Source organism: Hyperolius riggenbachi, chromosome 3 (genome assembly GCF_040937935.1).
Source record: "Hyperolius riggenbachi isolate aHypRig1 chromosome 3, aHypRig1.pri, whole genome shotgun sequence".
In the NCBI taxonomy this organism is placed as follows: Eukaryota; Metazoa; Chordata; class Amphibia; order Anura; family Hyperoliidae; genus Hyperolius; species Hyperolius riggenbachi.
Window position 1 is genome coordinate 379,471,332 of NC_090648.1, and position 13,871 is coordinate 379,485,202.

At 45.1% G+C, this 13,871-nt stretch overlaps 1 protein-coding gene across 1 annotated transcript in view; it reads left to right on the forward strand.

Annotated features, from left to right (window-relative positions):
- Nucleotides 1-13,871, forward strand: part of LRP6 (LDL receptor related protein 6) — a 158,468-nt gene that overhangs the window by 118,764 nt on the left and 25,833 nt on the right. The window contains exons 15-19 of the mRNA XM_068277320.1: nt 721-911; nt 1,504-1,713; nt 4,659-4,784; nt 10,606-10,842; nt 11,273-11,383. Of these exons, the coding sequence (XP_068133421.1) occupies nt 721-911; nt 1,504-1,713; nt 4,659-4,784; nt 10,606-10,842; nt 11,273-11,383 (875 nt within the window). The remainder of the gene's footprint in view (nt 1-720; nt 912-1,503; nt 1,714-4,658; nt 4,785-10,605; nt 10,843-11,272; nt 11,384-13,871) is intronic.

The following is a 13,871-nucleotide window of genomic DNA, read 5'->3' on the forward strand; positions in this document are numbered from 1 at the left end:
TTTTTGAGTTTTTTGTTTTTTTATAGACTTTAAGATGACATTCACTTGAAATCTCCTTTTGTGATGGCTTTGGTTGACAATTTACCAGCAACTAGTGTATGGTCATGGTTGCTGGGCTCACTGCCGAACCACTCTTATGTTAGAGAGTGACGCTTTCTGCGGGGAATACAGCGGCAGTTGTCCATATCAATCCAACTGTGACACGTTGTGTTGTGTAAGGCCCGGGGCACGCTACAAGCGCATTTGCAGTACCTACCGATCGTCAAGCCACTGGCCCCCTCACATACTTGGTCTGCAATTTGTAGCCAGTAAGACTGCTTAAATACAGAATGTTTTGTTTTTTAATTTTTCTGGATTTTTTGGTGGGGGTACTTGTATTGAAATAGAAGAGTGCACCCCATGAACCAGCTTTCTGTCAGATATCCCTGTTAAATGAATATCGACTCATTGGGTGTTTCTGGGCTGTGCTACGTTGTCTTGTGAACCACAGTACAGCTGCTGCCATATTGGGAAGTTAAGGAGGCATTCCCACAGCCGCCTCTTTTTTCTCACCTCTTAACACTGTGTATATCTCTGGAGACTGTGGCTAGAGAAACAAATTTGCTTGTGTTGTTGAACCATTTCAGCTAACTACTGAAAGACAACCAATCTGTATAAATGTTATCGTTATTTAATCCATGGACACTTAATGAAACTCTAATACTTGCCATCTCGTTTCAGATATATGTATTTCACCAACTTGCAGGAGCGGTCGGCCAAAATAGAAAGGGCCGCACTGGATGGGACCGAGCGAGAAGCTCTGTTCTTTACTGGCCTCAGCAAACCCATCGCCCTGGCTCTGGACAACAAGCTGGGGAAACTTTTCTGGGCTGATTCAGACTTAAGGCGGATTGAGAGCAGTGATCTGTCTGGTAAGAAAAGGCTAGCCCTGACCTATCGCAATAAAATCGTGCAGAATTATATCATAAGGAAAGGGGCTGTAATCTGTTGTGAACATTCATCTTTTGTTTGATTTTTCCAAACTGGAGTTTGCATATTGAATGTCTGAATATTTCCATTTAAAGCTGAACTCTAGTCAGATTTGTACACATTAATTCAGATGGCAAGCCCGTTGGGACAGCAAACACACCAGCCTGACCTTTCTTCTGGGTGCTCCAGGAAACTGGTCTGGACATGCTGAATGGATTGTGATTAGTAACAGCACACTGAGTTATCACTGTACTCTTCTGTGAGGAGGCTGGAAGTGTTTTACTAATCTACCGCTGCATGTTTGGATAGTGTACTGGCTAAGGGGTCCGACACGACCAGGCTTCGAATCTCGGCTCTTCCTGTTCAGTAAGCCAGCACCTAACCTTGGGCAAGACTCCCTAACTCTGGTACTGCCTATAGCATGTCCTAGTGGCTGCAGCTCTGGTGCTTTGAGTCTGCTAGGAGAAAAGAGCAATATTAATGTTCTGTGTTTTGTCTACTGCTGCATGTAACATACATCAAATATTTTATCAGGTGGGAACCGCATCGTGCTTGAAGACTCCAATGTTTTGCAGCCAGTGGGGCTCACAGTATTTGGCAATCACCTGTACTGGATAGACAGACAGCAGCAGATGATAGAGCGTATTGAAAAAACAAAACGTGAGGGGCGCACAAAAATCCAGGCACGAATCCCATTCCTGACTGACATCCATGCGGTGACTGAGCTGAGCATGCAGGAATATAGTAAGTATACTTGCCATGCCTGATTGCACAGACCTGTGTGTGTGCCTAAGCAATAATTCACTTGTTGTCCAGCTCCTGAACTGCATGGGCAGCTTCCAGGTTTTATAGGTAAATGCTCAACCGCCCCCCATGCACGTAAATAACTCACATTTACAGACATGAATAGTGCTCAAGTAGCTTTTTGCAGACCCCCTAATGAAGGACACATAGGTTATGTTTCCAAAATACATTTGAATCCTCTCACTGGGTGCCTCCCTCAACCGCTCTTTTAAGCCACCAATTTAGTCGATTCAGGGCAGATGAGGGACAAGAAAGCCAATACAGGTCCCTCCTTCTGCTGAACAGGTGTATGTAACGCAGAGCAAGTAGAGAAGAGACCTTTTTCTGACCTGCTTTTTCTAGAGTTGATATGCAGATAATTCCAAGATGATGCAGGGTTATGCAAATTTACTATGCAAACGTGTGCATCTTAAAAATAATTAAATCCCACCTCCGCTTCATTCAATTTATTTGCACCTCATTGACTATCCCTATTAGAGAGGTATGGAAAACAAAAGTTTGCTTTCTTAGAACAGAAAGAATTTGCAATAATTCAGGTTGGAGTGAGCTTGAGATGTCCCCAGTGCATCACTGCTGTATACAGTGATGTGAAAAACTATTTGCCCCCTTCCTGATTTCTTATTCTTTTGCATGTTTATCACACTTAAATGTTTCTGCTCATCAAAAACCATTAACTATTAGTCAAAGATAACATAATTGAACACAAAATGCAGTTTTAAATGATGATTTTTATTATTTAGTGAGAAAAAAAATTCAAAACCTACATGGCCCTGTGTGAAAAAGAAATTGCCCCCTGAACCTAATAACTGGTTGGGCCACCCTTAGCAGCAATAACTGCAATCAAGCGTTTGCGATAACTTGCAATGAGTCTTTTACAGCGCTCTGGAGGAATTTTGGCCCACTCATCTTTGCAGAATTGTTGTAATTCAGCTTTATTTGATGGTTTTCTAGCATGAACCGCCTTTTTAAGGTCATGCCACAACATCTCAATAGGATTCAGGTCAGGACTTTGACTAGGCTACTCCAAAGTCTTCTTTTTGTTTTCTTCAGCCATTCAGAGGTGGATTTGCTGGTGTGTTTTGGGTCATTGTCCTGCTGCAGCACCCAAGATCGCTTCAGCTTGAGTTGACGAACAGATGGTCGGACATTCTCCTTCAGGATTTTTTGGTAGACAGTAGAATTCATGGTTCCATCTATCACAGCAAGCCTTCCAGGTCCTGAAGCAGCAAAACAACCCCAGATCATCACACTACCACCACCATATTTTACTGTTGGTATGATGTTCTTTTGCGGAAATGCTGTTACTTCTACGCCAGATATAACGGGACACGCACCTTCCAAAAAGTTCAACTTTTGTCTCGTCGGCCCACAAGGTATTTTCTTGGCAATCATTGAGATGCATTTTGGCAAAATTGAGACGAGCCTTAATGTTCGTTTTGCTTAAAAGTGGTTTGCGCCCTGGATTTCTGCCATGCAGGCCGTTTTTGCCCAGTCTTTCTTATGGTGGAATCGTGAACACTGACCTTAATTGAGGCAAGTGAGGCCTGCAGTTCTTTAGATGTTGTCCTGGGGTCTTTTGTGGCCTCTCGGATGAGTTTTCTCTGCGTTCTTGGGGTAATTTTGGTTGGCCGGCCACTCCTGGGAAGGTTCATTACTGTTCCATGTTTTTGCCATTTGTGGATAATGGCTCTCACTATGGTTCGCTGGAGTCCCAAAGCTTTAGAAATGGCTTTATAACCTTTACCAGACTGATAGATCTCAATTACTTTTGCTCTCATTTGTTCCTGAATTTCTTTGGATCTTGGCATGTCATCTAGCTTTTGAGGTGCTTTTGGTCTACTTCTCTGTGTCAGATAGCTCCTATTTAAGTGATTTCTTGATTGAAACAGGTGTGGCAGTAATCAGGCCTGTGGGTGACTACACAAATTGAACTCTGGTGTGATAAACCACAGTTAAGTTATTTTTTTAACAAAGGGGCAATCACTTTTTCACACAGGGTCATGTAGTAGTTTGGAGTTTTTCTCACTAAATAATAAAAACCATCATTTAAAACTGCATTTTGTGTTCAATTATGCTATCTTTGACTAATAGTTAACGGTTTTTGATGAGCAGAAACATTTAAGTGTGACAAACATGCAAAAGAATAAGAAATCAAGAAGGGGGCAAATAGTTTTTCACATCATTGTTGCCCTTAAAAGCTAAACACACCTCCAGAACCGCTGGAATGCAATGATGTGTCCGCTTGTTAATTTATACAGAGCCATAATAATCCAGCATGCATACAGACTGTTTCGGATTGTTTGATCCTCATCAGTGCATGGCATGGATTAATTTGGCTCTATGGAGTAGTGCTTGTAACACCGAGAGGTACAGACTAACCAGCAAGCTCATGGTGACCCAGAACTCATTGGAGATCAAACAATCGAAACAGTCTGTATGCATGTTAGATTATTTTAGTAAGGGGGCTTTTAGGACCATTGTAGCCCCTCACACACTCCAATGAGTTCTGGTTCACCATGACCTTGCTGGTTAGTCTGTACCTATTAGAGAGCATAGCATTTCTTTCAAAAAGCAGTAATTGACTTTTGGATTTTAGGCTTGATGTTACGGCAATCTGTATTGTAACAGTTTCTATGCATGGAGATCTGCAATTTTGAAAAGTCAAGGTACAAGGTACAAAGTCACGGGCTTGGAGTTTCATTATTGGTGTGTTGCAAGTGTGTATGGCAAATCACAAGTCTGTGTGGCACTTTAGTTACATTTTGTGCACAGGTCCAGGATTGGGCCCCTGTATGAATGAATTTGCAGGTACATTGTTTTGCCCATTGTTAAAACCAGCCAAAGATTGTAGTTTCCCTTTTAATGCCTTCTCTTTTGTTCTCCAGAGGAACACCCTTGCTCTCAGGACAATGGCGGTTGCTCACATATTTGTATTGTGAAAGGAGATGGAACAACTCGCTGCTCTTGCCCCATGCACCTTGTGCTGCTCCAGGATGAGCTCTCCTGTGGAGGTAAGAGACCTCCTTTTATGGCACATCCAGATAAAATGGTTACCTATGAATCTGATGTATCTGCTATTTGCCATATAGAGATAGTTCTGGGGATGCAAATAGTTCTAGCTTGCATGCAAAAAAATTACACTAATTTTATTGTATGCAGCTTAGCATTAAGCCAATCAGTAAATTTAATTGGCTTACTTTTAAGCTGCATTCCATTTTGTATGCAAGTTTAAAAATTTGCATCACACTGACCACCTCTGTTGCCATATCAAGTATTTGGGCTCAAGTGAAGACCTGCAGTGATAATTTTGTATAAATTGTTAACAATTAAGCTAGGACAACTCAATTTTTTCACTGAATTCCCTGCTTTATGTGCATGTGTCAGACATCCTTACTTTCAAACATTTTAGCTCTGTGCCAGTGACATTTTGCCAGCTCAGGCAATGGCCATCCCCATTGTAGCTTTGTGACCGGTACTCCATTACATCCATTCTGATGTTCGATATGTGAACTATGTAGAAATAACCCTGCCTCTCTGTGTTAGGCCCTGTTCACATCTGCGTTTTTTCCTGGATCGGGCCGTACAGATCCAGCCATCTGGATCTTGGAAAACGGTCCGTTTTTACAGCCAGTGAGCTAGAGTCCTGCAGCGGGTCGGGTACCCACGGGTAACCCGAAATGCGAATTGATTTAAGGTGCGAGTAGGGTTGCGGGTAGCGGTCTGCGGGTGCAGGTCGCGGGTAGTGAAAGCAAGCATGTAAACCTTCTTTAGCTTTGGTTTGTGTATAAAAATAGGTTTTATTAACTACAGTTCCCCAATGTTACTTTAAATGTGCACTTTAGAAGAAAATGTAAAAAAGCGGGTAGCGGTTCTGTGGGTGCGGGTCGGGTTGCGGGTATCAAATTCACCAGAAAGCGGGTCGGGTGCGGGTAGCGGGTGCAGGTATGAAAAAGTGGACCCGCGCAGGCCTCTACAGTGAGCTGTAAACTGTCTGTTTTCATTGGTTCCTATTTTGCTGCAAAACCTTCCGTTTCCTTTCCACTGAGCGAAACGGTCCGGAAAATTGGGCCCTGCTGCATTTTTACGGAAACCGGAATCGTACGGCCGGATCCACAGCTAAAAGCTGATGTGAACTGAGCCAAACTGAGGTGCTCAAGGGATAACTAACTTTTTGAAACCCAAAGCATTGACATTTTTCCTGTGTCTGTAATTGGCTGCCTTATATGGCCATTCACAGCCCTGACAATAGTGTCCTATACTATGACATATTGGCTTTATCATCCCAGAAGAGATTCTGCAGTGTGTTTTGGGTCCGCTGAATACTGTGGCAAAGTGCTAGATCCAGTATAGGGCACACATGCCTTGCTGCTTTCTCTTCCCGGTGCACAAGATAACAGCTAATCACCAGCGGGCATCTGCTGCAGATTCTTGGTACTATAGAGGTGGTTATCGACCACCTTGGCAGAGTTTCCTCTAGTGTGTGTATGAGGCTTACGTCATTGTTTTCATTTACTGCATAAATACAACCTCCACAAATGCTGACCTGCATTCTCTGAGTCGCACACATCTTGTCTTGCCTCATCACATCCTTCCTCCTTTCCCTGGAATAATGTTCATTGTCTGTATTCTGTGTACTTCGTGACATTTTACTGACTACATGAGTAGTGAATGTCATTGTATAAAGGGAGACCTAACACTTGACACTGTCATTTCATAAATCATTCATTTCTTATATACTGCCATCAGTTAGCTTCTCTGTAACATCTTCTTAGTTGAGATATACAGGTAGTCCCCGGTTAATGAACGAGATAGGGGGACTGTAGGTTCGTTCGTTAATCTGAATCCGTTCTTAGAGAATCTGAAGTCAATTTAGAACTTACCTAAGGAGAGGGAAGGCTCTGGTAGAGGCCTGCGCGGGTCATCTTTTTCATACCTGCACCTGACCCGTGACCCGCTTTCTGATGAATTTGATACCCGCAACCCGACCCGCACCTGCAGAACCGCTACCCACACCCGGCCCGCTACCCGACCCGCTTTTAAAAATGTTCTTCTAAAATGCACATTTGCACAGTTGGCCCCCAGTGCAGCCAGCACAGTTGGCCCCCAGTGCAGCCAGCACAGTTGGCCCCCAGTGCAGCCAGCACAGTTGGCCCCCAGTGCAGCCAGCACAGTTGGCCCCCAGTGCAGCCAGCACAGTTGGCCCCCAGTGCAGCCAGCACAGTTGGCCCCCAGTGCAGCCAGCACAGTTGGCCCCCAGTGCAGCCAGCACAGTTGGCCCCCAGTGCAGCCAGCACAGTTGGCCCCCAGTGCAGCCAGCACAGTTGGCCCCCAGTGCAGCCAGCACAGTTGGCCCCCAGTGCAGCCAGCACAGTTGGCCCCCAGTGCAGCGCTCCAGTACTTGGAACGAGGATGTTAGAAGGTGAGTAATCCTCCGCCTGCCCACAGCGCCGCCGGTATTCTGGAGGGGGAGAGAGCTGGAGGAGATGACCCAGGTGAGGGAGGGAGGGGGGTTCTCTTCTAGCGCTTCTTCCCCTCCTTACTACCCGTAGACCGCTACTCGCTACCCGCAGGTTAAAAAGATTTGGGTACCCGAACCCGACCCGCATTTCGGGTTACCCGCGGGTACCCAACCCGCTGCAGGCCTCTAGGCTCTGGGTCCTAATGAGCTTTCCTGTTTCGTTCAAGGTCTGGCCTTGTTCCAGCACTGGCTCCCCCGTTCAAATCTCCAGCCGCGGGATGAATCGGGAGCCCGAGTGCTAACGAAGATTGGCGGCTTCGAACTGCGAATGCTTTAGTGTGCGAGGGCGTGCTTGCACATGCACAGTACAGAGCGGCCCGTCTTCGGGAGTACTTGGTCTCCTGAAAACTTCAGAAGCCTCCTGCAGAGGCGGAGAGCAGTCGCCTCCGTGATGAGCTTTTCTCTCTCGCTCGCTGCTTTCTCCTTGTGCCAGGTGTCGCAAATGGCGTGATCTGTAAAAGCCGGCACTAAAGGAAGCCATGAGGGAGAGGGGAGAATGCTCATCATGGAGGTGCCCGTGCAGAGAGCAGGTGAAATAACTGCTGCTGCTTTCACTGTGGGAAGTACTCTGCATGCTGAAAGAACATTGCTGAGGGTGCACAAAGCCGGGAGGTCCCTAACTATGTGATGTCATCATGGTGTATCGTTGGGTCGTTTGTTTCAGATGTTCGTAATTCTGGGACTTGCTCTATACTGTTGGTTGAAAATGTATGCTTCATAAAAAAAATTAAGGGATTTTTCATATTTTATATTTGTCACTTTAAAAATATCTGCAGCTTGACCTAGCTCCAAGCACAGTGAGTATTGGTTAAACCCGAGTACTCACCGGAAACTTATGTAAACATTTGAAGATCATATGCACTCTGTGTAGTTAGTGTCCTGGCCCGGGTTTAAAACCTCAAACATTAGTATTGCACAGCGACAAAGCTAACAAGGCTTTTGCAAACGTCTAGGGGACATGATCTGTGCATGGAGGAAAAAAGTTTTAGCCATTTATTTAAGAAAGGGTACTTTACAGTAAGAGTGATTAAAATGTAGAATGCACAAGAAGTAGTTATGGCAAATTCTATATCTGCATTTAAGGGGGGCTTAGATGCTATCCTTGCAATGAAAGACATCCATGGCTATAATTACCAGGCAATTCCTGGTAGTGTTGATCCAGGGATTCTATCTTACTGCCATTTTGAGTCCGGAAGGAATTTTTTTCCCTTTTGAGACTGATTGGACCATGCCTTATAAGGGTTTATCGCCTTCCTCCTGAACAACAGGGATATGTGAGGATGCAGGCTAGTTTTGTACTCTATTTTCTGATTGAACTCGATACACGTATGACTTCTTTTTCAACCCAAATAGCTGCGTAACAAGTAAAGCCTCATGCGCACGTATGAAGCATGTCGCCTGATAGGGATCAAGATCAGATCCTTCAGGCAACATTGCAGGGCTGATGCTGTACAGACGCCTGTAGGCTATCTACTTGTGTGCAATGGAAGGTGAAAGAGGCGGACGGAGCAGAGTGATGTCACATGGCATCCGGGGAAAGAGGGTGGACACTGCTCTAGGTGAATCGATCTGCCTGGCTGGTTGCTGACGGATGTGTCAGATGGCATCGAGGGCCACTGTACTTGCGCTAGATTCTTTGCAGCAGTGACAGTTTATCAGGTGCTTTGGCTGAGTTTTATCTCGTATGTGTACAAGTCTTTAGCCACCATGCCACACTGTTTTACCACTTGTGTTGAACATCAGGTTGCCTTAGCAATAGTTTTAATAAATCGGCTTCAGTCTGGTTCAGAAAGGGTGCAAAAGTTGAAGAGGTGCTCAGTGACAAACTGGAATCTTAGACGTCTGTTCTAGTTTTGCACTAACCTTCTTTTCCAGTTTGATAAATCTGTCACTATTATCCAAATATTTTTTGGATATACATACAGAATCCTATAACCTAGTCTTTCAAGCTCTGGGATTAGGATAGAACATCAAAGGGAACCTGATGTGATTTTAAAGAGGATCTGTACTAAGAAAAAATGCCCCTGGGGGGTACTCACCTCGGGAGGGGGGAGCATCTGGATCCTATCGAGGCTTCCTCTGTCCCACGATGGTCTCACTGCAGGTCCAGGAACGGTGGCCATGTAAATATTTACCTTCCTGGCTCCAGCACATGCGCAGTAGCGGCTCTACTCCAAAATAAGCGGAAATAGCCAATCCCAGTTGGGTCCTCTCTACTGCGCAGTTGCAAGTTGCCTGCGCAGTAGAGCGGACCCGACTGAGATCAGCTATTTCTGCCTATTTCCGAGCGGAGAGCCGCAAAGGCACCCCTGCTGGAACCAGAAAAGGTAAATATTGCACAGCCTGACAAATTGTCGGCTCTGCATTCAGTGGGCTGCAGCAACACCACGGAGGAGGATGGGGGAAGCCTCGATAGGATCCAGAGGCTTCCCCCTTCCGAGTTGAGTACCCCCCCCAGGGGCGCTTTTTCTTAGTACAGAGTCTCTTTAAGTAATACCAGTTGCTTGACTATCCTGCTAATCTGTCTTTAACCTCCCTGGGGGTATGATTTCCATATTTTTTTTCCCCAAAAACGGTGCAATTTTTTCACAAGCTTTCAGACCCTAAAAACCGTACTGCTAGATACATCTGCCGCAGCCCTGTACATTCCACACTTCCAATGGATCTAACTCTGGATTACTGCTCAGAACTGCAGATTTTCGTCTCGGGCCTGACTCAGGGTTACCGCTAAGGAGGGATAATACTTTTAGCCGTAGACTCTGAACAAGCATGCGGCAGATCAGTGTTTATGACAGTTTTGTAAAATCTGACAAGATCAGCTGCATGCTTGTTTCCGGTATGATTCAGACATTACTGTAGCCAAAAGGATCAGCAGGGCTCCCAGGTAATTGGGATTTTTCAAAAGGAAATCAGCAGTTTCCATATCCCACTCACTTCAGGTGTCATTTAAAGCACACCTGAACTGGAATTAAAAAGTAGCCTTTTAGTTCCCTGAGGCTTCTTTCAGCCCCCTGTAGTCTTTGAGGCCTCTGTCACCTCCAAGTCCCTTCTGTTGTTCTGCTGTCACCCCATTTAAAGTCTCCAACCCAGAGACTGGCCACAGCACAATGGAGACTATGGGGCCTGGAAGAAGCCCCAGATAAATAACTCAACTTTTTTTTTTTTTAACATCCCAGTTCAGGTCTGCTTTTACTAAGCCTCCAAGTCTAGAGGGGAATGGTTGGTCGGGTAGGCAGCCAAAAATGTGTAACTGTTGTTAGAATGTTCATAAGCCATAAGTCTTCCTAGACAATGTTCTTTGTGTTCTCTTGCAGAGCCCCCCACATGCTCTCCGCAGCAGTTCACTTGCTATACAGGTGAGGTAGATTGCATTCCAGCTGAGTGGCGCTGTGATGGCTTCACAGAGTGCGTAGATAACAGCGATGAACACAACTGCCCCAAGTGCTCTGACACCGAGTATCCGTGTGCCAGCGGCAAATGTATCGATTCTTCTCTCCGGTGTAACGGTGATGTCAATTGCCAAGACAAGTCTGATGAGAAGAACTGTGAAGGTATGTGCACACAAACTGTCCATACCCTACTCACTTCCTGTCCTTCAGTTGTCTCCAGGGTTATGTAACCCTAAAGATCTGTCTTTTATCTGTGAATTCATCTTAACCAAATGCATTTGTATGTCTTTAATTAATAGACAGCCTGGCCACATCAAGGCATTGCTTACAATCCTTCACTAGCATGCTACCTGGGAGCTATTACAGCTTGATGGCAAAAGGTGCCTAAATCTGCTGGTTGCTCATATGAGAAGCTCTACAGGCCAATAACTATTTTTTTTTTTATATATGGCATTAGATCTTCTCAGACACAAATCTCTGGCATCTATTTCAAGTTTAAAACCTAAATTAATTGGCTAACATCCTACTTGTAAAATAATTTGTTTAGAGTATGCGATGGCAGAAATTGTAATTGTCCTTTAATTGTCCCTAGATCTCTGCACAGCGGAGCAGTTTCACTGCAGCAGTGGGCAGTGCATCAGCAAGCACAGGCGGTGTGACCACAAGCGAGACTGCAGCGACAGCTCTGATGAACAGGGCTGCTGTAAGTGAACTTATATGTGAACTTCAGATAATGAGTATCCTAGTTATGTTGAACATTCTGGAGTAACATTAGTTCAATACCTTTAAAAAGTGTTTTACATTTCCCCTTTATGGCTATTTCGTTTAATGCTGTCATTGGGCTGTCCTCTCTGACCTCAAGTCAGCCTGCTGGAGTCACCTAGAAAAATGGGTCATTGACAGCATGTGTTGTGTTCTGCTGGTAGTGTACAAAATGTAATCACTGTACGATGCAGATGTGGGGGTGGTCAAATGACCCCCTGGAGGGAAAAACAGAGGCAACCGGAGCCCCGACGGGGCAGTAAGTCACGACAGGAAAAGGATTAAGCAAAAAAGAAATGTGTACTCACAAAGGAAGGTTGCAGAAGGGTAACCAACCGCTGTAGACAGGTGAAGATCTATAAACCCAACTCCACTCGGGTGTCTAGGCAAGCAAAGTGCGGTCGTACTCTTGGTGAAAAAAAGGAACCTTATGGGCTTTAGAGGTGGCTATGCCACATAAGACCTAGGTGGTATACCTCTCCAAAGGAGGGCGAGCGGCACAAGGAGAAAAGAGGCGCCCAGGGTCTTTTAAACTAAGTTAAAACCAGTTAAAAATAAAAGTTGAAGTGGCTTACCTCAAATGAAGATGCTATCATACGATTAATGATTTTTAATGAGCGCTGGCAACGCGTTTTGTGGGACTGCGCCCAGGACAATATCTGCTGCTTTTACCATTTTATATAAAAATGTATAAAATTAATCATGTTACTGGATCAGGTAGGGATTCAGTCTTCAAGACCTGCTTACAGACTTAGGGCTAGTTCATATTTGGCGCTCAGAGCGCTGGTAGCCCGCGATCGCTTTTGGATTGCAATTTTAACAAAAAGTCTTGCGGTTCTTGCTCACTTTGCGGTTTTGATTCACGTTCAATAGAACGGGAATCACAGCACTTTTGCCCCCAAAACGCTGCATGCAGCGCGTTTGCGATTAATCGAAGTCGCAACCGCTGCAGTGTGAATGTATCCATAGGGATACATTGTAGCAGCGGCGATCAGCAAAGTGCAGAAGAATCACCCCAATGTGAACCAGCCCTTATACAGAAATCTTGTCTACATTCCATCTTGCTGCTGCAGCTCCCAGCATTGAACTGTATGATGCAATACAAACCTAGGTGAACCTCCGTTGTGTACTGGTGACTGGTGTGGTTATATTGATCCTAAATGCCATAGTTTTCATAGATTTTCAGTAGATTCAATGTATAATATACTGCATTGAATATCGAATTTGTTGAAAAACAAAACACCTTGTGGTGTTTTGTATGACTGGTTCAAAATCAGATACGTACCCAGAAGAGAGGGAATCCTCAGAATCCTATCAAGGCTTCCCTCGCTCGTTTGAAGCCCCCCTTTGCAGAGCATGGCCCCCCTCTATATCGGGGCTGCGTGGCTCCTCTTCCTAGATCATGGCTGCACAGAAGCCGCTTGAGCCCGCTTGCACATGTGTAGTAACATGGCCTGGAGCCCGCAGTTCTGGCTTACTGCGCATGTGCTTGTGGGCTCTGTCGGCTATTGTGGGGCCATGATACAGGGAGAGAAGCTGTTCGGCCCCGATGTGATTAGCGACTATACCTTATTGATAATCTTTCTGGGGGCCGCACTCAGCAACAAGGGACAACAGAATAGCGAGAGAAGCCTCAATAGGATCCTGAGGCTTCCCACTCATGTGCCTGTCATGTGCACTAGTGTTTGCTTCCCACTCTTAAAGGCAGTTCTGTGCCTGCACAGTTCACTCTGGACAATGTGGACTTGATTGATAGCGGTGCAGAAGCCGCCTGAGAGCGGAGCTGCAGCGTGAAACATGACTCCTGCAAAGGGGCTGGAGGAATACTAGCGTAAGTAGATATTTTGGGGTTTGTTTCGTTTTTTTCATTTGCTCGGGCATTTCCTTTAAGGTAAGTATCTGATTTTGTAGCTGAGCTTCAGCTTGAGTACTCTTTAAACACTGAAGAGCAGGCAAAATGCGGGCAAGTGACTCGGTCTTTATAATTGTAGACTTTAGAAAGTGTTATCCCTGTTTGTGCTGTGCAGTCTATATTGCAGCAGGTGTGGGAGGGTCACAAGATATTAAAGAAGAACTTCAGCCGAAACAAACATACTGTCATTAAGTTACATTAGTTATGTTAATTAAAATAGATAGGTAATATAATCTCTTACCCACCCAGTTTTAAAAGAACAGGCAAATGTTTGATTTCATGAGGGCAGCGATCTTTTTGGTTGAAAGCAGGTGACAGGGAGCGTGAGACACAGTTCCAACTGTCCTGTGTGCTGATCACCCCTCCCAGTTGCTAGGCAACGTGAATAACATAGGAAATCCCATCATGCTTTGCACAGCATCAGGGAAAAAAAGCCCAGGCAGTTTTCTTTGATGGGTGGAACTTAGCTAAAAATGATGATTTGGTAAGAAAACACCAAGCCTTTTCAGTTCTGCTG